This window comes from Rhinolophus hipposideros (assembly GCF_964194185.1).
Source record: "Rhinolophus hipposideros genome assembly, chromosome: 16".
In the NCBI taxonomy this organism is placed as follows: Eukaryota; Metazoa; Chordata; class Mammalia; order Chiroptera; family Rhinolophidae; genus Rhinolophus; species Rhinolophus hipposideros.
This window is the reverse complement of record NC_138062.1, coordinates 29565094-29589954: the sequence shown is the minus strand read 5'-3', so window position 1 is coordinate 29589954 and position 24861 is coordinate 29565094. Positions and strand designations below refer to the sequence as shown.

Below are 24861 nucleotides of genomic sequence, written 5' to 3'. Positions count from 1 at the left end.
ACAGAGTTTTCCTTTGAGATGATATAAAAGTTCTACAAATGGATGGTGGTAGTGGTTGCACAACGTGAATGTACTTAATGCCACTAAACTTTACACTGAAAAATGGTTAAAATAGCAAATTTTATGTTATATGTATTTTACCAAAATTTTTTAAAAATAAGGATAACAAAAAGGAATAAAGTACTGATACGTGGTACAACATGATGAACATTGAAAACAGTATGCTAAGTAAAAGAAACCAGACACGGAGGCCACTTACTCTATAATTTCATTTATATGAGGTGTCCAGAATAGGCAAACCCATTGAAACAAAATAGACTAGTGATTTCTAGGGGCTGGAGGACAAGAGGAAGAGGGATTGACTGTAATGAGTACAGGATTTCTTTTTGGGGTAATGAAAATGTTCTGTAGTTAGATAGTGATGGCTACGTAACCTTGTGAATATACTAAAAACCACCTAATTCTATTCTTAAAATGTTGAATTTTATGGCATGTGAATTATATCTCATTTTTTTTAAATAAATGAGGATTACTTTAAACGAAACTATACTTAATTTTTTTTTCTTTTTAACTCTTGATATATGTAACAAACTTGAAATAGTCCATCTTTAAAAGTATACAGGCAAAGCCTTCATCCTTAAGGGTGTATCTTTGACCCAGAATATACCAGCAGACAGAATGCCCGTTCCTAGGAGTTACTGAAATTCATTTTCCTCAGTGTCTTAGTCCAGTCAGGCTGCTATAACAAAATACATAGACCAGGGGGCTTATAAACAACAGAAATTTATTTCTCATAGTTCTAGAGACTAGGAAGTCCAAGATCAAGGTGCCAGCGAATTCCATGTCTTGTAAGATCCCATTTTCTGGTTTACAGACGACTGCCTTTTCACTACAACCTCACATGGCAGAAGGGGTAAGGAATCTCTCTAGGGTTTCTTTTATAAGGACACTCATCCCGTTCATGAGGCCTCTACCCTCATGACCTAATCACCTCCCAAAGGCCCCACCTCCCAATACTGTCATCTTGCAGGTTAGGTTTCAGCGCAGGAATTTGGGGGTGAGGAAACATAAACATTCAATCCATTGCACCGTTCTCGTTTTCTTAGTTGGCCACCAGTTCTTTTCCGTGTTGTCTGCAAGCTTCAGTCTAAGGATATTTATTAACCTAAGTTTTTTTTTTTTTTTTTTTTAAATCACATACATAACATCTCTGGAAGGATTCACAAAGAAAGAAGCAACATTGGTTTCCTCCAGGGAGGAGAAGTGAGTCTGGGAGAGCGGGGAACAGACTCTTTTAGCTGAATAGCCTTTCATACCTTTTGATATTTCTAATCATGTGAATGTGTTACTTATTCAAAATAATAATACAACTTTACAAAATAAATTTACTAAAAATTAAGAAATTAAAAAAATACCAAAAACTTAAAATCCAGCTGAGTGTTTCTCATAGTCTATATGTTTTTAAACTAATTTTGCATCTGTTACCAACAACTTAAAATGAGACTTATTAGAATGACTGTTTTGTACCAGCTATCCACCAGCTACCACCATCCATTTGTAGAACTGGTTTTTATTACTTAATCCCTAAACTAATATAACCAGGACTGATTTTCAGCCATTATTTGATATGGTTGAGCAGCTTCTGTCTGTTTTGATTGGTTGGTGGCATTGCCAGTTGTTAAATATTTTAAAACCCTTTCATTGCATTAATTGGTTTCAAGTGTTTTTCTCCAAAATGTGTCAAAAATTCACAAAATATAATCACAGTATTTATATTTTTAAGTAAATACAGTTAAGGTGCTACATTTTATTAAAATAAATGATTAAGGTAATAAAAATTTCCTATTGTCAGTCATTCTTGAAAAACGCAAAAATATAGGAAAATATACATCTACTCTACTAAACTTCCTTTCTGGAACTCGTGGGGTAAAGGTGAACGCTGCAATCAGCGGCATGGAAATATCATTTGACTATAGTCGAATGTCCCAATGAAAGTGTAAAATATCACCCTAGATAAAACTCAAGGTCTTCAAACTTTTTAAAAGATCTTGTTTATTCTTTTCTTTTACCATAACTAATAGAAACATATATTTGCAAAGATAAGTAATTGTTTTCTCCAATAAACAAATTTACGGAGAGCAGACATGATTCTATCATGCTCCTTGTTGCACATTCCTTGATATTACCAGGCATTTAATAAATATTTTCTAAATGTATAGATGATATTCACTGGTTTTTCTCTTTTGCCCAACAACAAACTTATTTCTTAAATTCACTAGATCATCTAGTAGTTTGTATACTTCCACAAAAGCCACATAATTAAGTCCAATTTACCCTTATTTAATTTTCTCTCTCTATTTTAGATTTTTTTAGTTTTAGTATTAGTTTTATAAACACCATAAAAGATTGATAACATAAGAAATGCATTGTCATAAAAAAAAAAAAAGGAAAGGAAAAATAGGGTATCAATTTTTTCTACTTAACGTTCTTGGGATTTTCATTGCTGGGATCAAATATTGGTTTTAAAGTTCAATCTAGTATTAGAAGTAAAGTCATTTTCAAAAAACAACATAGGCATTGTGAGGTAAGGTATAATATGAAACTTATTCAATGATAGACAATTCAAAAGTATTTTATATTTGATCATAAAATGTCATTTTTCTTCATATATTTGTACATGGTCCTGTCAGATGTTCTGTGTAGTAACAAACAAAATAAGGGGAACCGAAAAGTTCTGCTACTTTTACTGTTCCATGCCACTACTTAATCCCTTATTTCTCAAATCTTTTCTGCCCTTCAATCCCTGTTAGAAAAAACAATTAACTCCCAATCAACAGAAAACAGCAGAAGTATTTTAGTTGAAAAGAAAGCATCTCAGACTTTTTTCCAGCTTCTATGTTGTTAACAGAAATAATAGTAAATATTATAAGAATTTGAAAAAAAGTGGATGGCATTACTTTTAACTTGCTGTAAACAACCATAATTAGAGTTATAATTCAAAAGAGAAACAGGAAAATGTTTTGCAAATTGCATGGTAAATAAAGATTAATATCTGGGATCTATAAAGAACTCCTACAAATCAATAAGAAAAATACAAATGCTGGTACAGAATAATGGGCTAAAAGAAGAATGAGAAATATACAAAAATATATAAATGGCCACTAAACATATAAAATATGCTTTATTTCACTAAAATTAGAGAAATACAAATTAAAACAATGAGATTCCCAATCCCTCCCTTAGTCTATGTGGCAAAAATTGAAGAGATAGATAATATCCAAAGTAAGTAAGGATTTTTTAGGGAGTAGGTGGAAATGCTTAAACACAGTTGGAGGGAATCTAAGAAGACTTTTAAAAGACAATTTGACACGATCTATTATATTTTTAAATGCAAATATCTTTTGAACCTGTAATTCCACTTCTATTTGCCTGTATTAGAGAAATTTTCATATGGAACATGAAAAGACCTGTTCCAGGATATTGCAGGGCTTTGTGTACGTGTGGGGGGGGAGGAGGAGTTGTTTGTTTGGTTTTGTTTGTTTGTTTGTTATTGGAAACAACCTAAATGGTAGTAGTAAATTGAGTAAATAGATCATATGCTATGATCTGGAATTCATTATATATCAGGACTATGCTCTGGAGTTCATTATATTATATCAGGACATTAATGGTTATATTTTGTTTGTTTTTTAAATTGCTATGTAGTATTCCACAGGATGGGTGTACTCTAATTGATCTGACTGCTTCCCTATTAATGGGTGTATGTGTATGTAAATACATAGAAATGCACGAACATAAACTGAGCAGTGGTTATTTCTGGGGAATAGAGTACGATTTGATGAGGAGTGGTTAAAGAAGATTTTCATGTTTAATTCTGTATGTACTTATTTGAAACTTTTAAATAAGAATGCATTCATACTTTAATTGTGAAATTAAGTTTTGGACAATAGGACTTGAGGAACTCAACCAGGTTAAGGTAATATAACCAATAAGCAAAAAATAACAAGCCTCCCTCTTTATTGTGTCCTTCACTCCCGGCTGAGCTTTCCTTTACCATTCAGTGTGAGATGAGTGGAGCCTGGTGGCTCTAGCAACTGTCCTCACTTCTTGAACCTGCAGGAAGAATCCTTGTAACTACTCTGAAAATAGGATTTTCACAATTCTGTTGAGTTAAGAAAACACTATAAGAAGGCATTAAAATAATTATGAAATATAATTATATTACAAATATGATAGGATGTAACGTAATAAATGAACTAACTGTGACGTGAGGTACCATATAGGAAACCAGGATAGGAGAATGGCCCTAGCTGCTCCCCAATCTCATACGCTGGGTCCCCGGCTACTATGTTATGGTGTTTTCACTTGAGAGGTGATGGAAGAGATGTGGGAGATTATCAAATTCCTGAAGAGTTAACTTTCCATGGATTATTTACTTCTTGGATTAGTCCTAACACCTTTTAAATGCCAAAGGGGTTTTCCCCAACTCTTAAGCATTCTTCTGAGTCATCATATTCAATCGGTAGGAGTCCAAGGAATGCAAATTCAGTTTCTATTAGCCTAAACAAACACAATTAGAAAGGAAAATCCCTGGAGGCAAAGAACACCTATCAAAGACAAATTTAAATTACCTTTGATCATTGTAATCAGGGAAATGAGGAACCAATGTAATTGTCTTTTCAATCGCTAAAGAAAAATGTTTTAATGTTTTCTTTTATAGATTTCATCGGCATTTTATAATCCTAATGTTCTTTTATACTCTTTTTAAATCACTCCTTCAATCTGAGCCCAATGAAAGTGGATGAGCCAATCTCAATCATTCTCAATGTATTTCCCCTCGTCAATGTACAAACATAATTTTATGCTTTATAATTTAATTGTTTGCATATATATTCTTTTTGTATTGATTCAACCCGCATTCTTATTATTTTTAATTTCACTATGATAGTTTATAATAATAGCTGCTATGTCTATAATGAGTCATGCACCCTATTAGGAATTTATACATATATTATATTTACTCCTCACAACAACCCTACAATGTAGGTATAATTATTCTTGATGTATAAATGAGGAAATTAAGTCTGAAAGAGGTTGTCAGTGGTAAAGCTGGAATTTAGTAATTTATTTCTAATGAGCATTAGAAATAATAGAATATTCTAAGTAAGGCTCCCTGTGGTCTATCTCATTCCCAAGTCTCCATTAACATAATGCCACACTTTCTTTTATTGTGTTGATATAGTAGTTTGCTTAGCTGATCCCCTACTGTTAGGCATTTCGGGTTATTTCTGATTTCTTGCAGTGATAGCAATATCTCATGGAAAATTTTTTTGTAACTGTAATCATCCTGGGTCCCCATGTAGCTCAGTTTCTACACAGCCACACAAAATTGCCTAAAATTAATTTTAAGGATAAATTCCAATTTTCATTTTGTCTCTCAAAGAAAAATCAGGGTCCAGTTCAAAACTGTTTTAATGCTTCTCAGATCTCCCTCCTTCATTCCTCAGTTCTCTAACACTCTGTAACTACTGTCAAGGCGATGGCAGTCTGAACCCCTAAACTCTCAACAAGCCCAAATCCCACAGCTCTTCTGTGTTCTCCCACCTCCCCTTGGCTCTTTATTTTATAGATCAGTGTATCTTCTTGGGCCTGGTCCTTCACCTGACCCTACTCAGTCTGTTCTGGCTTCTCTATTCATTCTAATAATCCATCCCAAAAGGAAAGAAATCACCTTTTGTAGGAGTTGGAGATATAGATTGTACAGAAACAGGATAGAAGAAAACAGAAAACACACACGAGTATATTTTTTCATTTAATTTGTAAATGAAAGGTTTTTCATGTTTTTATTCATTTTAGTTTTTTTCCCCCTCTTGAATTACAGTCTCCCAAGTGAGATTCCCGGGTCATTGAATAGATCTATAATATTTTTAATTGAAAAGGATCCCTACTAATTAAAAAAATACATTATAGTATTAATAATGAAGTTGATTTGTCATAAGGCTTGTACAAAATACATTTTTGCTTTATATGCCTTTTTAAGTAGTCAGTGTATTTTATGATTATAACGAAAGTTCATTATAAAACTGATTACTTTATAATAACTGTAATAAATATCTACATGTGCAATGCATTAGTATACAAAATACAAGTATTCCCAAACTTCCCTATTTTCTCGAATGGGCTAAAGAAGAAAAGAGAGATTTAGACTCCAGTGAAGTGGCTTATTCAGGTGGTAGGTGTTCCCATAGAGCCTTTCTTTGGTTTTTAGGGAACCCTCAAATTACCTTTGCTCAGTCACTGACCTTGGGGCTGACTTAGGATTCTCTTTGGGGAAAATTGCAAAGTAACCAAAGTTTTTGTTTGGCATGCCCCAGATTACTTGACATCTACTTCCTGTCTCTAGCACTCTTTTTTCCAGGTCTTCCTGTTGACATTTCCTCTCCAATCACATCAATCATTTATACATTGATGGAACTTTGACCCAATGTACTCCCTTTCTCAGGGATATTTGCATGTCATACCTTCTCTTCAACTGTGAATGCAAAGGTTTGTTTCTGGTCCTGGACTTTGGCACTGATGAGTTAATACAGAAACTCTAGAGGTAGAAGAGCTGCCCAGGTGCCGTCTCTTGAAATTGCATTTTATAAGTACATATTTTCTCAGTTTAACGATATGGCCAGCTCCAAACTTACTATTCTTACGTAACTGCAAGTTCTGAGGTCAAGTGCACTTTTGTGTACACACTCAGGTCTTGCACGGACTCACAAATATAAGTGTGAGAAAGGACAGGTGGGTAAATGTGGAATTAATAACTGGAATTTACTAATTAGGGAAACAAATAATGCATGCTATTTATTAGGAATAAATTACTAACCTCTCTTTCTATGCCTTTCTTATCTCTTTCCTAATGAATCTCTGGTATCAGACTAAACCTGGAACTTTTTATTTTCTTTTATCTTTCCCTCACCCCCAGTTTGACAAATGGACAGACTCTCAAAGGAGAAGAATCCTCACAGGCCTGTTCGAACGCTGCTCCCTGTCACAGCAAAAGTTCTGCTGTCGAAAGCTTCAGGAAAAAATTCCTGCAGAAGCTCTGGATTTTACTACCATGCTTCCAAGGGTGTTATCTTTGTACATATTTTCTTTCCTGGACCCCCGAAGCCTTTGTCGTTGTGCACAGGTAAAGACAAAGACATAATAGGGCATTTTATAAGGACAGCCTAGAAAACTCTGAAACTTGAGGGAGGGAAAAAAGCACATACAGCAAGTACTCCAATAACATCGTTTTGTTTAATTTCATTTCATTATAACATTGATGAGATGCCTTAGGAAATTAACTCTTGTTTGTATCAATTAGCCTATCTCAAACTGGTTTTGTTATACCTTGTTTCATTTAAAATTGCAGAACCTATCGACGTAACATTAAGTGAGGATTTGCTGTACACAAAACCAAGAAATAGATGAGATGATTGGTATGTTTAGTCTGTAATTTGGATTAACCTCACATCTCCTTTGTGTCTAACATTGTATTTGGTGCACCAAAGGGAGGAAAAAGTGTAAGACATCATTAATGTCCACAAAAAAACTATTAGCTAGTTGGGAGGACAAACACACATAGAAAAATGGTTCATCAGCTGGATAGTCTTACATTGCGCAGTATGCAACTACTGTGGTATACAATCCTAAATTGTATAGTGCAGGCCATTTATAAATAGAAAAGCTAAAAATAAGGTGCTAATGAGATATGTACAAAAGAATAAGAGACTAAAAGAGTTCAGAGTGAGCAGATGTGCTCACGGAGGCCTTGGAAAAGGAGCTGACCATTATGTTCTTACAAGTAATTCCATGGTGTATTAAACTGTAGTTAAATTACCTAAGATTTAAAACTGGTAGTTATTTTGTTGAATCTTTTCATACAGTCTAGTAACACCGGAAATTACCTGTTACTATGTGTTCATATATATGTAACATGTTAACATTAGTTTTTAAAATTAAGAAAATGAATTCAGTGAAAGATGAATTGTTCAATAAATGGTGCTGGCACAACTGGACACCTATCTGAAAAAAAATCTAGTAGGATGAAAGATTGATATGAAATCGAAGGAAACCACTAAAGTACTCAGAGAAAACATAGGAAAGGAGGCCTTTGTAAGTATTCTATTATACTCAGAAGCCTTAAAAGAAATACAATTTAAAATCTTGCTTTATTCATTTTATATATATAATATTTGTTATATATATTTTATAAATGAGAAGAAAGAAAGCTAGATTTTAAATTGTGACTGTAAAAATTAAAATTGCTATATAGAAAAGAAAAATGTAAATATATGTTGGGGGTTAATCCAAACTATACAGACTATGTTTACATACTGACCATCTCATCTAAACAGTGAAAACACATTGCCAACAAAAGTCTAATTTCCTTATTTTTTTAGAGAATTCCAATAAATCTATATTGGGGGGGGGGACCTCTAGCAACCCAGCAGGAAAATGAGCAAAGGAAATGAACAAGTGGTTCACAGAAGGACATGTAGATGTTTCTAAAATTCGTAAGATACTTAGCCTTATTATGTCATGTCACCTTTCATGATTCAGATTAATGTATTTTTTAATGATAACATTCTGTATCTTACAGAGGGTGTGAGAAAACAAGAACCTTCACATATTGTTGGTAGATACAATCACCATAGAGACCAATTTGAGAATATTAAATGTTTAAATAAAGATTTCCTTTGACCCAGCAGTTCCACTTCTTGGAATTTGACAAGTATCTTCAACATACGGGAAATTATGTCTGTACAAGAATATTGCAACATTAGTTGTAATAGCAAAAGTTTGGAAACAATGGAAATGTCCACCTTTAGAGGACTGGTTAAATAAACTGCAACAATCTCTAAGATATATCATCAGTTAACAAAGCAAAGGTACAGAACTGTCCTACCATTTTTGAAGATAAAGAATACATACATATTTGTTCATATCGTCCTAGAATATTTCTGGAATGACACATGAGAAGCTGGTAACAGTGGTTACATCCAGGGAGGGAAATGAGTGACTAGAAGACTGAGATGAGAGAAAGACTTCCTTTTCCCCGTGTGGCCCTTTGAATCTTTAAATTTAGTATTGATGTACACATATTACTTATTCCAAAAATGAAACAATTTTTAAAAAAGAGCATAACATTCTAAATGTTCAATAATAGGAGAGTATCATGATGAATTATGCAGCTATTAGAAAACATGATTTGGAAGAACCGAGATCCTTAAGATATGTTAAATGAAGAATGCATGATTTTCAATTGTATATATAGTTTCCCAATTTTGTTTCGTACATACCTTAAAAAAAAAAAAGACAAAAACGAAAAGAACTCTACCAGGTTGTTAATAATGGTCATCTCTGTTTGATAGGGGTATGGGTATTGTGGGGTTTTTTTTTTTACTTCTAGGAATTTTCCGAGTTTTCTGCAATGAGAATGTTATCATCATTCAAGGGAAATGTTATTTGAAATAGCTAATCCTATCATTTATGTGTATCATATGTCAATCTAGCAAGATTTCAGCATTATATTTATTTCCACTACTGATTGTGAAGAAGACACACGTAGTTGTTCTTCAGCTAGCTGTAAAGTGAACGATGAATTTATTACAGTAAAATGAGCTTTGAGCTGCTTAAAAAGATATAGGGAGTGTCTTATAGTTTTATCTACCTTTCAATTCTCCTAATTCTTGTCTCCCTTTAAAAAAAACAAAAACAAAAACCTTATCTCCCCTTGGGGAAAAAACAACTTAAATACTCAGGTCTAAACAAGATCTAAGGAAAAGAATAATAATTGAGAAATTTTTCTCCCTATCTCCTCCCTCCAAAACCTCACCTTTCTACTGAATTCTGAGTTAATCAACCATCAGGGGATTAAGGTTGTTTCATTCTTGGTTGAACAAAGTAGGTGTGATTTCTGTTCCCGCCTGGGGGCTCTATCAGATTCTCTAACCTTTTTCCTCCTTCCAGCTCCTTAACTTCTGATTTCTTCTAATTGTGCCCTCCTTTCTCCTGCATATCTCATCTTCAGCATAGAAAACAATGCCAAACATATTAGGAACTCAGTACGTGGTGGATAGAAGAAGGGAGGAAAAGAGGTGATAGATAAGTGGATATATGAATAGAAAGGCCTCTTATAGAGTATTCTGTTTGTTTATTTGTTTGTTTTTGGTGTTCAAAATTATTAGTTAATTAATCTTGAAAAAAAGGCCAGTTTTCCAAGGATGAGATTTGGGTTTGAAGGTTAGATGTCATCTTTGCAACTCTTAACATCTAAGACACAGCACCCTTAGTGTCAACTTTGCATATGAACTTTATCCTAGTTTCCAGCAAGATTTATGCAAAATGGGGACTAAATTAATGTAAATACTGCTACACATAGGGTGACCTCTACTGTATGCTGGGTGTGTGAAAGTGAGCATAATGCTGTGGAAATGGAATGTACAGAACAAATATTTTGTGAGTTATGGAATCTTAAAGATGGTACAAAACACATTACATACTATCAGTGTTTGAGTTCTGTTTATAAAATGTATCTTTAGTTAAATCATAATAATGGAGGGGAAACATGCATACCATGAAAAGAGGAAACAATATGCAGACCTGAGTTTCTATAACCTTTGTATAGCTTTTCTATGAAATTCAGGAACCTTTAGGAAATTCCAGAGTTTGTCGGAGCCTTAATTTCCTCATTTGCAATATGAGAGAAATAATTTTGCTTCCCTCCTCAGGTTGGTTGCTCTGAGGGTGGTGAATAGATGCTCAATAAATTTTAGTGGATTCTGCTTCAAAGTCTGGATTAACATGTAAACAAAATCCTTCAGCCTGGATAGGAAGCATTTCAAGTAAGAGGTAACTAAGTTGTGATTTGGAGGAAAAGAACAAAAAAAGTTGCTTCAGGTCCAGGATGACAAGACCACTCAAAACCTAGAGAAAGTGGACATGTACACTGAGTCGGTGTTTCTGTTTTTTTGTCCTGTGTTTCCAGGTGAGCTGGCATTGGAAGAACTTAACTGAGCTGGATCAGCTTTGGATGCTCAAATGTTTACGGTTTAACTGGTACATCAGTTTTTCTCCAACTCCCTTTGAGCAGGGCATATGGAAGAAGCACTACATTCACATGGTGAAAGAACTTCATGTTACTAAGCCTAAGGTAAATTGGGGGTAAAAAGCAACACACTCACGAGCATCATCTATTTAGGAATTTTAGAACTACGAGTAAATGAACACACTTGAATTTAGGGAAGGGAGTTGGTTAAAGAAGTATAACATGTCTTCCAAATTCTCCTTGTTTGAGAACTTGACAGCCCGTTCAAGATATCCATCTTATTTGAGAGCCCTTATCGGACACTCCCAAACCACAGCTCCACCCAGGAGGTTAAGACTGGAATTCCTCACTCAGTCCAGGTCCTGAATTTTCCATCTCTTACTCTCATGCCAGACAATTCTGACACTGGGACTCTGGGGGAAATGCACAGTATTTGTTACGTATGGATCATCAAATTTTACTTTACTAATTCAAATTGCTATGATTCTTCCAGGTGAACTGAAGTTTATTTTTGTATTATTTACAAAGAAAAGTTTCCTAATAAATCAGTAGTTAGGGAAGGGCATAGTGGAATATTAAAGTTCTTTTTAAGCTAGAAACTAGTAGTGTAAAGCATTTACATATCATACAAAGTAAACAATACAAGAATATTTTTTCTAGTGGCTTTGTATGCGTTACTCACATAACCAATGTTTTATGTTTATTCTTATAGTCACAGTTAATTAGATAACTTATGGAAAATTTTTATGAGCCTTTTTTCTATGGCATGATCTATACATATGCAGAGCTGTGCATTGCTTGGTGCAATAAATGAGTTCCTGAAAAGTTATGTGTAAATTAAATTTTTAGATGATTTTTAAAACCACAGGGTACCATATTCTATGCAAAAGCTACAGTGGATCCTTTTAAATTTGAAGAATCCTTTTGAAATATGAATAGTCAACTCCTAACTTTCTCACTTGGGTTTGGTTTTATTTGTGTTTTCTGAAAGTAGAATCTATCTACATTTAATATAGTAATAAACTATGCATAATTAATATTGTTACAACTGCAATGATAAAACTAGCCTCTCTGATTTCAGTAATTGGTGTGCTCCATGAGGATTTCTTTAAAAAGAAAAATTTAAGCTGCAGTGATGGAGAAGTTGTTTTAAAATTATTTCTTTTCTTATAAGGTTTTGCTTGACTCTCATTTCTCAGTTGTGGGCAGAGAATGGCATTTACTAGCTGAAGCTTAGGTTGTTCTGGGGCAGAGGAAAGAAAGTGGTTAACCAACTTGTAGAATGAAAAGAGGTTTTGAGTATTATATATAAAACTGACTTCAATGCTTTGTCTTCAGCACTATTTTTCCATAAAAATATTTATGCATAACTATCTTTAAAAATAATGAATAGTTCTGATGCAAGAAAATTTCCACCTCTTTGCTTAGTATTAAATTTTTGTAGGGAGTACTTTATTATATTAAACTTGAGTTTTCCTGTTAAAGAAATATACCTAAATTAGAAAGACAAAGGTTAATAACATCAAATAGTAACCTTAAATTTATTGGTTAAAGAAAAGAAATAGACTTCCGTCTATTTTTTTTTTTATTGGGGAAGGGGAACAGGACTTTATTGGGGAACAGTGGGTACTTCCAGGATTTTTTTCCACGTCCTTTCAGTTGTGGAGGGCGCAGCTCAGCTCCAGGTCCAGTTGCCGTTTCTAGTTGCAGGGGCCGGAGCCCACCATCCCTTGTGGGACTCAAGGAATTGAACTGGCAATCTTGTTGTTGAGAGCCCACTGGCCCATGTGAGAATCCAACCGGCAGCCTTTGGAGTTAGGAGCACGAAGCTCCAACTGCCTGAGCCACCAGGCCGGCCCCTCTGTCTATTTTTTAGTCAGAAAGACTAACGTTATAAAGCCATCTGACTATGATTTTAAAGTCAACTGTCAGCACGACACATACTTGAATAATTTCTGTAATTCCCTGAGAGGTTGCTCCAATGATGGAGAACATAGACAGCCACTAGAGTAGAGCATAATTTACCTTTCTTCAAGCACCATCACTATCTCCCTCCCCTCAATACCTGTACCTGGCATGAAAGCATTTTATGAACAGATGGTAGTGGTTAGTACTAGTTACCCCAACCTTAAAATGAGAGGCCTGGACTAGCATGATCATTATAACTGTAAAGCTACACTATCTATTCCAAGAAACATAATTTCAAAAAGACTTCATCAAAAAAAAAAAAAAGAAATTAAGTTAAACCCAAAGTAGATAGAAGAAAATAATAATGAAGAGCTGAGATCAATGAAATTGAAAGTAGATAATAGAGAAAAATCAATGAAACCAAAGCTGCTTCTTTGAAAACATAAATAAAATTGATAAGTTTCTAGCTAGACTGCTCCATGAAAAAAAGAGATAAAACATAAATTATCTCTTTAAAACATAAAGAGATAAAACATAAATTACTAGTTACAGGGACAGAAAAGGGAAGCATCACTACAGATTCTGTAGTCATTCAAAGGATGATGAAAGAATATTAGGAATAATTCCATGTCTCTAATTCAACAACCTAGGTGAAATGGACGACCCTTGGAAACTGTGAATTACCAAAACAGTCTCAATGAGAAATAAAAAACATGAATGAATCTTTACCAATTTAAAAATTGAATCCCGAACTTTAAAACTTTCCACAAAACTCCAGACCCAGATAGATTGAGTGGTGAATTCTAGCACACGTTTAAGGAAGAAATACCAATTCTACATGAACTCTTACAGAAAATAGAGAAAGAGGGAACACTTCCCTCTTTATACAAAAACCAGATAAAGATTTTACAAGAAAACAAAACAAAACCACAGACCAATATCTGTCATAAACACAGACATAAAAATCCTTTAAAGATTATTAGCAAATTAAATCCAGTGATATATGAAAAAAGAATAATACATGATAGCCAAGTGGAATGTATACAAGGAGAGTAAGACTGACATAACACTAAAAAATCAATTGACATTAATTCACAGAATAAAAGAGCAAAGATGTGTGATCATTTCAGTATATGCAAACAAAAGCATTTAACAAAAAAAATTAGCATCCATTCATGATTTTAAAAATTCTCAAAAAGATTAGGTGAACATTTTGTTTACTTAACAGAGGAAAGTTATCAGTTTTCATTATTGCCTATTTTGTTAAAATGTCGAGCATTTTGTAATTTTAAGAATTCATGTTTATTTATATGCAACTACTAGTGTTTATGCCTGAATTTCCCCCCTGAAATTGATTTGAATTATCATGTATTACTTATTCTCAGTAATATTCAACCAGACCTCCTCTAGCAAAAGCAGATTTCATGCAGTGTAAGCTCAGAGAAATGAAATACATGTCCATTCTAAATGAGACCTGCACAAAATATTGAGTGCTAAGCCCATAATGAGCTATTGGTTATATAAATTTAAAATATCTTCTTAATCATTTGTGAAATGAGTAAATATTTTTTAAAAACCGTTATGTACTAGGTGCTAAGAGTACAATTATCTTGTACAACCATGCTTTAAGGAGCCTAGTCTCGTGGCCTAGGACATACACAGACAGTTACAACGCTGAGTACTAAGTGATCCTGTAATAGAAATATATACAAAGAGCAGTTGAAACAAGGACAAGAAACTAACTGATTCTGCCTGGGGGGACTGGGGGATTTCTTAATTTTCACAAGCAATTCAAGCAAACCAATTCTCCAAGCAAAGCTTCCCTAATCTCTTAAAGAACAAAAATTAAGCCTTTAATGGCTTCTCAACATACCAATATCATTTCCCCAAGGCTACAACCACATAAACATCTTATGAATTTCACATAAAAAAGTAGACTTTCAATTGGGAAAATAAAGCAGAAGTATTTGGGGAGAGCAGATGAAGTTTTGATAATTGATAAAATCTATAGTCTACCCCTGTGTAACTCAAAATGGTCTCCACAGGGTATTACCTATAACACAAGGTTATAGGTAAATAGCACTGGAGTATGTCTTTTGAATGTGTATGTTTTCATGGGTAAATTAACCTCAATTGTGGAAAAACTATACAATGGTGCAGTCGAAGTGACAGTACAGATCAGAGAGGTTCAGACAGTCCTGGATTCAAATTCTCTGACCCTGTGTCTTAATACTTATTTAGTAGTGGGCCAACTAAATGAGATGGTTTATCCTAACTTGAGTTTCCTCTTCTGTAAAACGGGAGTAGTAACAATTACAATTTTCAGAGTTATTGTAAAGGTTAAATAAAATGATGCATGAAAACTTCCTGAGACAGTGCCTAGCACATAGCAGGTACTCCTAGGTCATGGGTGCCATAATCATTATCACCATTATCACTGCCCTCATGGTGATGATGATGATGATGATGGTGATGGTGGTGGTGGTGGTGATGGCGATGATGATGATGATGCTGGTGGTGATGGTGGCGATGATGATGGTGGTGGTGGTGGTGGTGGCGATGATGATGATGATGGTGGTGGTGGTGGTGGCGATGATGATGGTGGTGGTGGTGGTGGTGGTGGTGGTGGTGGCGATGATGATGGTGGTGATGGTGATGGTGATGATGGTGGTGATGGCGATGATGATGATGATGGTGGTGGTAGTGGTGGTGGTGACAATGATGATGATGGTGGTGGTGGTGGTGGCGATGATGGTGGTGGTGGTGGTTATGGTGATGATGATGATGGTGGTGATGGTGATGGCAATGATTATGATGATGATGATGGTGGTGATGATATTCTTTGTTTTATTGTTGTTATTGCATTGTGCTAAGTAGAGAAATAATTAATTTTCTTCTTCTAGACACCTCCCAAAGATGGGTTTGTGATTGCTGATGTTCAACCAGTTACAGGCAGTTCTCCAGAGGGAAAACAGTCTTCTTCATCAACTTTCAGATCCTCTTCCTCTTTAAGAAAGAAGAATCAGCCAGGGGAGAAAGAGCTCCCACCCTGGCGATCCTCTGATAAGCATCCAACTGATATCATCCGCTTCAATTACCTGGATAACTGTGACCCCATCGAGCCAATCTGGCACGGGTGAGAAGCTCTATGTCTTTCCCACCTCTTTACTTTCAGAAAGTGTGCTGGTACCGCAACATACAAGTATGAAGAGATAAAAATAGAACTTACTGTGAAAGACAAATGCTTTTCTATACACAGAATCAAAAAGTAATTGAAAAGCAAAGGAACCATTACTGGTAAATTTACCTTGTTTGTTAGGATTGTATTTGTTAGGATTTGCATTTTGTATTTGTTGTGATTTAACATTACAATTTTTTTTTTTACTATTTTAATACCTCAAATTCCAGTCCAGCACCATAGGGTTCATTCTAGTCTTTCCCTTTTCCATATTTGTACCTCCTCTGACAGTGAGAAACCGGGCTCTCATATTTATTTATTGTTTGCTATATAGATATTATATATCGTATATATCATGTATTGTACAGTTGACCCTTGAAAAACATAGACACTAGGGATGTCAACCCCCACACAGTAAAAAATCCGCGTGTAACTCTTGACTCCCCCAGAACCTAACGATAGCCAGCCCTTCACATTCACGGATTCAACCAACTGCTGAGGGAAAATGGTGTGGGAATCTGTGGTTGGGAATCCGTGGCTGGGAATGCGAAAATAACTGGTTTTGATCTGCAGTTGGTTGAATCCACAGATGCTCAACCAGGATACAAAAGGAACAACTATACTTACTGAAAACAAATTTGTGTATAAGTGGACTCACACAGTATAAACCGGTGTTGTTCGAGGGTCAACTGTATAGCCACATATAATCTTGTATAAATTGTGTTTATATAATTGTATAAATACACACACATACAGAGTATATGTTTACTTACAAATTCTGAAAGTCATATACCATTAGCAACAACAATCTAACCAGAATTCAACATTTGTTTATGGTTCTTTTTGCCTTTAGTCTGAAGGCACATACTCTTATTACTATGTTCAAACTTTACATGGGTTCTTTCTTTTTTAGCATCTCCTTCAGTGTGGGTATATTACATGGTTCTAAAGTTAAACGTATGTAAAAGTATACAAAAAGTGTGTACAAAACATATACTCGGAGAAGTACCCTCCCGCCCCATTTCTTCCACTCCATTCCCACCCTGTCGTCTTTTCTACCTCATTCCCACTAACACATTTCATTCATTTTTTTATTGTTGCTTTTTACACAGAGTTACAAGAGATACAATTTTCCAACTATCTGACTGACAAAAACTTTAAAGTTTGACAGTATATTCTGTTGGTGAGGCTGTGGGCAAACAGGTACCCCTCATACATTGCTAGTGGGAATATACACTGGCACAGACCTTATGGAGAGAATTTTGACAATACCTAGCAAAAATCATATGTATTTACATTTTGACCCAGCAATCCCATTTCAAGTAATCAATGTTGAAAATACCAAAAGTACATCTGCACAAGGATATTTATGGCAGCATTGTTTATGATTTTAAAATATTGCAAATAACTTAAATGCTCATATATAGGAGAGTGTTTGTTGAATAAGCTATCTATGGTCCAGTCACACAGTGCAGTACTAAGCAACTGTGAAAAATGAATGAGGAAGATCTGATAAGGAGTGATTTTCAGGGTACATTGTTAATTGAGAAAAACACATTACAAAAGAGTATCTATAGTATGCCATCCCTAATAATATAGAAAGAAAGGAAAGTAAGAAAATATACATCTGTATCTGTATAGACATATGTATTCATTTAACACACACATGATAAACAATAAATTAAAACAAATTTTGAGATATTTGAGAATGTTTTAATACATCTGCCATGTTTTTAGAATATATTTCAACACAATGACCTCAAGGCAGCATAGGATAGTAACAGCAAACAGGCTCTGGAGCCATGCTGCTTGTATTCAAATTCAGATTCCCACACTTCTAGCTGTGTGACCCTGGGGAGGCTCTTGACCTTTCTGTGCCTGTTTCCACATCTGTAAAATGGCAGTAGTAGTGATACCTAAGGTAGGATCACTGTGAGGATTAGTCTCTGTAACATGCTCATAATAGAGCCTGACCCATATAGCAAGTAAGCACTTCTTTTGTGGGACGGTTCCTAAAATTATATTATTTGGCTAATAAAGGAAAGGGTAATACCAGAAGGCTTGATGACTTGGGGACATTCAGATTACAAGTGTGTTTTCAGGACCACTGGGGTTTCTTTGGAGTTGATAGGCGATGAGAGTGGTATCCCTCATTAAGCAAAAGTTGAGCTCTTTGAGGGCACAGAGCATGCCTTACTCATCTTTACGTCACTGCTGACTAGCATTACAGTATTCACTAAACGTTTGATTTTGAACAAAGTGTAGCCTTTGATTCATGAACTTCACATTCATCTGTTTGTATTATAAAGAGTCCAATTAGTTGGCTAATAATTTAGAAATTACTGGGGGAGGGAACAAGATATAAAACAGAGTTTAAAGTAGGTACTATTATTTACATTAAAATGGGTAGAGGTGAAAGAATAAATGTATATATTTATATTTATATGTACATAAAATATCTCTGGAATATATACAAGAAACTGATACTGTCATTTACCTTCAAGGAGGAGAAGTGTAAGCTGGAGACAAGATGGATAGGAAAGTTTTCACTACATAGTCTTTTGAACTCTTGAATTTTGAACCACTGTGAATGGATTGACTATGTATTGTTTTTTTTTTGTTTGTTTTTTGTTTTTTTTTTAAAGTGTATTTTATTCCCCTGGAAAGATATTTTTTTTTTTTCTTTTTGGTTGTTGAGAGCCCACTGGCCCATGTGGGAATCGAACCGGCAGCCTTCGGAGTTAGAAGCATGGAGCTCTAACCGCCTGCGCCACCGGGCCGGCCCTGACTATGTATTGTTAGTGTATCCCTGACGATAGTATTTAAGAGTTTGAATGTGGCCCTTCGTCTGGACTGGACTGGTAAATGAGAGAGGCAAACTTATATACTCAGGCAATATGAACGGCACATTCACAAAACGAACTCTTCATCCCCCGAGTTTTCTGTGAGACTCAAATACCCTGCGTGAAAGGTAATAATTACATTAAACAACGTAATTAAAAGGCAGAGATAATCAGAATGGGTAAGAAAGCAAGACCCAACTGTATGCTTTTTACAAGGGGCACACGTTAAATATAATAACACAGATAGGTTTAAAAATAAAGTGATGAAATAAGATGTACCATGCAAAAAGTAAGCATAAGATGCCAAAATGACCATTAATATCAGGTAAAATACACATCAAGACAAAAAGTATTACCAAAGATAAAAAAGGACATTCATAATGATACATAATGATCAACTAAACAGAAAGACATAATTGTTACAAATGCATATTATCTAATTTCAAAGCCTCAAAGTATATAAAGCAAAATTGACAGATCTAAAGAAATAGACGATTCCATGAATATATTTTTTTTCAAGTGCGTGTGCTGCATTACCAAAATAGACTGATGCTTGGACTCTTTAAAGAGTCACTGGAGGGGGAGGGGGGAAGAGGTAGGGAAAATGTTCTAGAACATGAGACATAACAAGCAAATGCAGTTTGGATCTAGATGGGATTTTGGTTCAAAAAAGAAAAACTATCATAGGCACTCTTGGGATAATTGCAGAAATCTGATATGAACTGAGCATTAAATGATTTTTTAAATTTTCTGTTCATTTTCTAAGGTATGCTCATACTAGTATGACCTTAGATAAATGTCTTTATCTTAGCAGATCACTGCTGAAGTATTTAGGGGTGAAGTGTCTGCAATTTACTTTCCTACGGTATGGAATATATATGTGTATATGTGTATATATACACATACACATATACACATATATACACATATGTATGTGTATATATATATGGATATATATACCTATGGATATAAAAGATAAAGCAAAAATAGGAAAATATTATTAACTGTTGCATATAGTTGGAGAATGTATGGGTAATCACTGTACTATTCTTTCAACTATTCTGTATATTTAAAATTTCTTAATTAACAGTTGAGGGAAATTTTTTAAAGTTAAGCAGCAAGAAACATTTGGGCAAAGCTGATCTTTTAAAATAAAATTTTTTATAATGGAAATTGAAATATATACAAAAGTAGAGAGAACAGAACCTCTTGTAACCATCATTAACAGGTTTCAACTTGTGATCAATCTGGTTTCATTTATTCCTCACCCACTCTTCCCTTCCACTAGGTTACATTTGAGGTAAACCCAAACATCATATTATTTCATTCATACATATTTCAATTCATATCCTTAAAAGATAGATTCTGTCTAAACATCATAATTTGATACTAAATGGCATCTAAATCAATGAAGGAGTCCTTAATATAATCAATCAAATATCAAGTCAGTTTCCAGGTTTCCTTGGATGTCTCATAAGTGGTTGATATGTTTTAACAGTGGTTTTAATCAGGTTCCAAATAAGGCGTACATACTGCGTTTGATCCATGTGTCACTTAAGTCTTTTATTTTTTTTTTTATCTTTTTATTCAGAGGTTTCTCCTTCCTTCCTTCCTTCCTTCCTTCCTTCCTTCCTTCCTTCCTTCCTTCCTTCCGTCTTTCCTTCCTTCCTTCCTTCCTTCCTTCCTTCCTTCCTTCCTTCCTTCCTTCCTTCCGTCTTTCCTTACCCCCTTCCCTCCTTCCTTCCCTCCCTCCTTCCTTTCTTTTCTTTCTCTTGCAATTTGTTTGTGATAGAAATCAGGTCATTGGTCCTATAGAGCTTCTCACCTTCTGAATTTTGCTGATTGTACTCCCAACATGCAGCTTAACATGTTTCTCTGTCTCCTGTACTTGGCCATCCTGGTGGTAAGATCTAGAGGCTTGAGTATATAATAGTCATGTACTCCCATCATAAGGCACATAATACCTGGTTGTCTCTCGTTTTATTATATTAGTGGCAATTAATGATTATTGCCTAAATCCATTATTTTAGATGAATTTATCCTGGAAACAGCCAGACAGCAAATACATTAGGCTTTATAGGACATGTCTCTGTCACAACTGCTCCACTCTGCCATTGTAGCCTGAAAATAGCCATAGACAATATGCAAAAAATAAGCATGACTATGTTCCAATCAAACTTCATTTATAAAAACAGGCATCAGGCTGCTGTTGGCCTCTGGGGTGTAGTTTACTGATCCCTACTTTATCCTAATATATATATTTTTAGAAAACAAACACTAATATTAAAACAAACAATAGGACTACTGAAAACAGTTTAAGCTCCCTTTGCCTGTGTTTTTGTACTAAGGATATATTCTACTAAGAATATTCACCATGTTAAAGTCCCATGAAGTAATTCTTCTGTGTGTATTAATGCCACCAACTTGATAGACAAGATCATTTGGTTCATTTTGTTTTTAGATTTTAGGGATTGTGTTCCTTTGTTTTGTTTTATAATTTTGAGGAAAACTGAGATGGTTCTAAAGTCAAATATACAAAACAAGGTATATTTGGAGAAGTCTGTCCCTACCCCTTCCTATTGTTCCTGATGCCTGATTGGGTCACCGGAGAATCCTACTTATAGGTAATCATTTTTCAAAAATTTTTGGTGTAGTCCTTCCATTTAAAAGAAAACATAAGGAAATACACACACACACACACACACACACACACACACACACCATTTTAAGATAAATAGTAGCATATAATACATACCACTTTATCCACTTTTCTGGTTTTGTTTTTTTTTTCTCATGTAACAATATATCCTGGAGATCACTCCACAGTTGTGTATAGAAATATTCTGCCTTCCTTTTTATGATTTATAATACTCCATTGTGTGGATGTGCCAGAGTTTATTCAACCAGTTCTCTACTGATAGACATTTTGGCTTGTTTCCAGTTGAGTGAAGACAGTCTTTTAAATCACAGGAACAAAAGCATCAAATTGACAAATGTTTTAAAAGATTATTTGTAATTTTTCCAATGCCTTCCAATTTACAGAAGAAGGAAAAGACATGAAATGATCCCAGGTTCCAGCCGACAATCACATGATAAGAAAAATAAATTGCAGGACAGATGTAAGCTAAGAAAAGCACAGTCACTGGTGAGTATTGCTTACAAGACTCCCCACCATAAAGTTAATGAAAATCGTTGGATCTCTAATCCTATTTGTAAAATTGAATTTGTTTTTTTTAATCAGAATCATCAAATGGTGGTTTAAATCCCAGTCTCTGACACTGACTGACAAGCTGTGTGACTGTGAAGGCACCTTTTATCTAGTCTCTCTGAGCCTGTTTTCTCATCTGTTCAAAAAAAAAAAAAAATGACTAGATGAACCATTGTGTATGAATCTGCTTTGAAAACTATACAATTTAAAGGGAACATTATTATCATTTGGTTCTTTCTTCTGCTATGAATTCTTTGGGTTGGGGAAAGGGGGGCTATAGAAATTTCTCTATAAAAATTCTCTTTAGAGCGAAGGTTCTAAGAAAAAGGTATGCTTCCCTGCTACCAGTGGAGCATGATTATAAAAGTGCATTTCAAGTTACTTCAGAAAAAGTGAATTGAGGACTTTTCTTTCCCTAATGAAAAAATACCTAATTGACTACCTAATAAAGTCAGTAATTGTGACTAGGGAACATTATCATTTCATAGTAGAGTTTTCCAAATTGTGGTTCTGTACCCCCAATGGATCCCTTGCAGCACATATGAGAGTCTTTGCAGCAAAGTAGAAGGGAATAAGAGTGGAATAAAAAAGTTCATATTTGTAGTAAAGATTTAGAAAAAAAATCTGAGGATACATACTCAAAGAAAATTAAATAAAATGGATGTCAATTGGGAGAAGAATAAGGATGTACTTGTGAATACATCACTTTTATAGCTCTGCTTTAAAGCCCTATTACTTTCTGTTTAAATGTATTTTCAAGTTTTATATTTTAAAAAGAGATAGAAAGAGAGGAGCTTTTAAAAATAGGGCAGTTTGTATTCTGAGGGGCCAATTTTGTTGGACTGGTGAGGCTTACCACAGACAGATGTACAAATGCCCAAGGGAATGGGGAAGCTTAAAGCAGAGCAGTAAAATTGTCAGTGGAAACCATTAATTGAGAAAAATAACTTTATGAGGCTTATCACATAGGCCATTCAGGCATGCTTCTGCTTGGTTTCCAAGCCCTTTCTAGGCCAGGAATACAAGAGAAATCTGGGGGAGAACAGGGAATTGGAAGATGATAAAAGTCGGTGGTGAGGTATGCTTACAAATTATCAGCGTAGTCAAACATTTCTCTGGCTTAAAACAACAACAACAAAAATCAAAGGCTCAACAGAAGCCTTCACCACAGGCCCTGGACATTAAGCATCTGTCATGTACTAGCAGGGCTTGCTGAAGTTAGAATATTTATTCTCAACTAAAAACTTAAGAAGTTGTGCTGAAAGGGAAACCAGGGTAAATGAAACAATGATAGAGAACTGTGAAGCTATTAATAAATGAAGCTCGTGATTGTATTGGTTTACTTGTATTGTTTATGTAAATATGCTAATTATATAATCACTATGTATGCTTAGTCGTTTTGCTGAGGAGCATACGGCGTAACTAAACCCTCCAAAAGTATGCAGTGATCTTTGACTCTCTGATGACACCTATGATGACCGGCTATTTGGGCCACACGATGTGTATGGCTAAGGCCTTGTCTCCACAAGGTGGCAGGTGGCCCTCACTGTGGGCCATATACCTCCTAGGAAACAAGCAACTTCCTACGTGATGCAAGATGATTGAGAAAATGAAGAAACCCTGGATGTGGGGCCTGGGAGAAAAGGAAATGGGTGTTGAGGAAACTCAATTAGGGGACATACGGAGAGTAGGGAGTCAACAGAACTCTGACAACTTGCAGCTGTACAGTTTGGTAGGGACACAGCCGACATGCGATTGTGATGAGAAAATTGCATATTCATTTGATAGGAAGTTCTGGCATCCATTAGACAGGTTTATCTAGGAAGATTTCAGGAGAAACTAGAGAAACTGGGGAGCCGGTGGAACTTAGGGGAACACATTATGAAGGCAAGGATGAGAGGGACAGACCCTAAAGCCGCCAAGGAGGTGCCTGAGAACTGAACTTAAGTATCCCTTCCCCTACACCCAAGCAGAAAAGGAGGTATGTGATACTCGGAGAAGTTAAAGCTTTGTGAATGGAAGGGGTGGAAGAGAAAGAAAGCACGAGAGCATAAAAATACAAAGAATATGACTTAAATGATCTCTCCAGGCTATCGGGCCACTGGGACCGTCTTCACTTTTCAGCTGTCATGATTTAGCGCCTTCAGATAAGAGAGAGTTCTCTCTACAAAGAGAAACATTCTTAGGGAAGCAGTTTCAAATCCACATGTGTTCCTGTGAGCTCATATGTTTTTTGTTATTTCATTGGTTTGAGTTTTCAGAGCCCACCCCTGAGAAGGGGACCTGATTTCCTCTTAGGCTTTCAATTCCAGGGCTACCTCGTTACAGCTGCTTCATTTAGCCACTTGTCGTGTGAATCACAGTGGAAAATAAAGCCTAGATCCAATCATGAATGCTTTACAATTTTGAAGATTGTTTATTAAAATGATATACGTATCAAGAAATGCCCATATTGTTAATTATAATAAAATTCCATACAGAACACAGCAATTGAAAAACATAAACACCACAGTACAACCAAGTACCATTTTAATTAAATTCCAGAGATTTTTCCATCTTGTGTGAAGATGTGAAAAACAAAACAAAACACTAAAAAAATCTTATCAGCTGGCCCCACAATTCCTATTTGGGAAGGGTAAAG

At 35.1% G+C, this 24861-nt stretch overlaps 1 protein-coding gene across 4 annotated transcripts in view; it reads left to right on the top strand.

The window, feature by feature from the left end:
• Nucleotides 1-24861, top strand: part of FBXO16 (F-box protein 16) — a 54131-nt gene that overhangs the window by 16677 nt on the left and 12593 nt on the right. For 3 of the 4 annotated variants that reach the window (XM_081075777.1, XM_081075779.1, XM_081075778.1), the window contains 4 exons: nt 6974-7180; nt 11024-11188; nt 15895-16127; nt 22055-22157. In XM_081075777.1, the coding sequence (XP_080931903.1) occupies nt 6974-7180; nt 11024-11188; nt 15895-16127; nt 22055-22157 (708 nt within the window). Of the gene's footprint in view, nt 1-6973; nt 7181-11023; nt 11189-15894; nt 16128-22054; nt 22158-22253; nt 23554-24861 lie in introns of those variants that run through there. The other variant, XM_081075780.1, reaches the window with a different exon arrangement.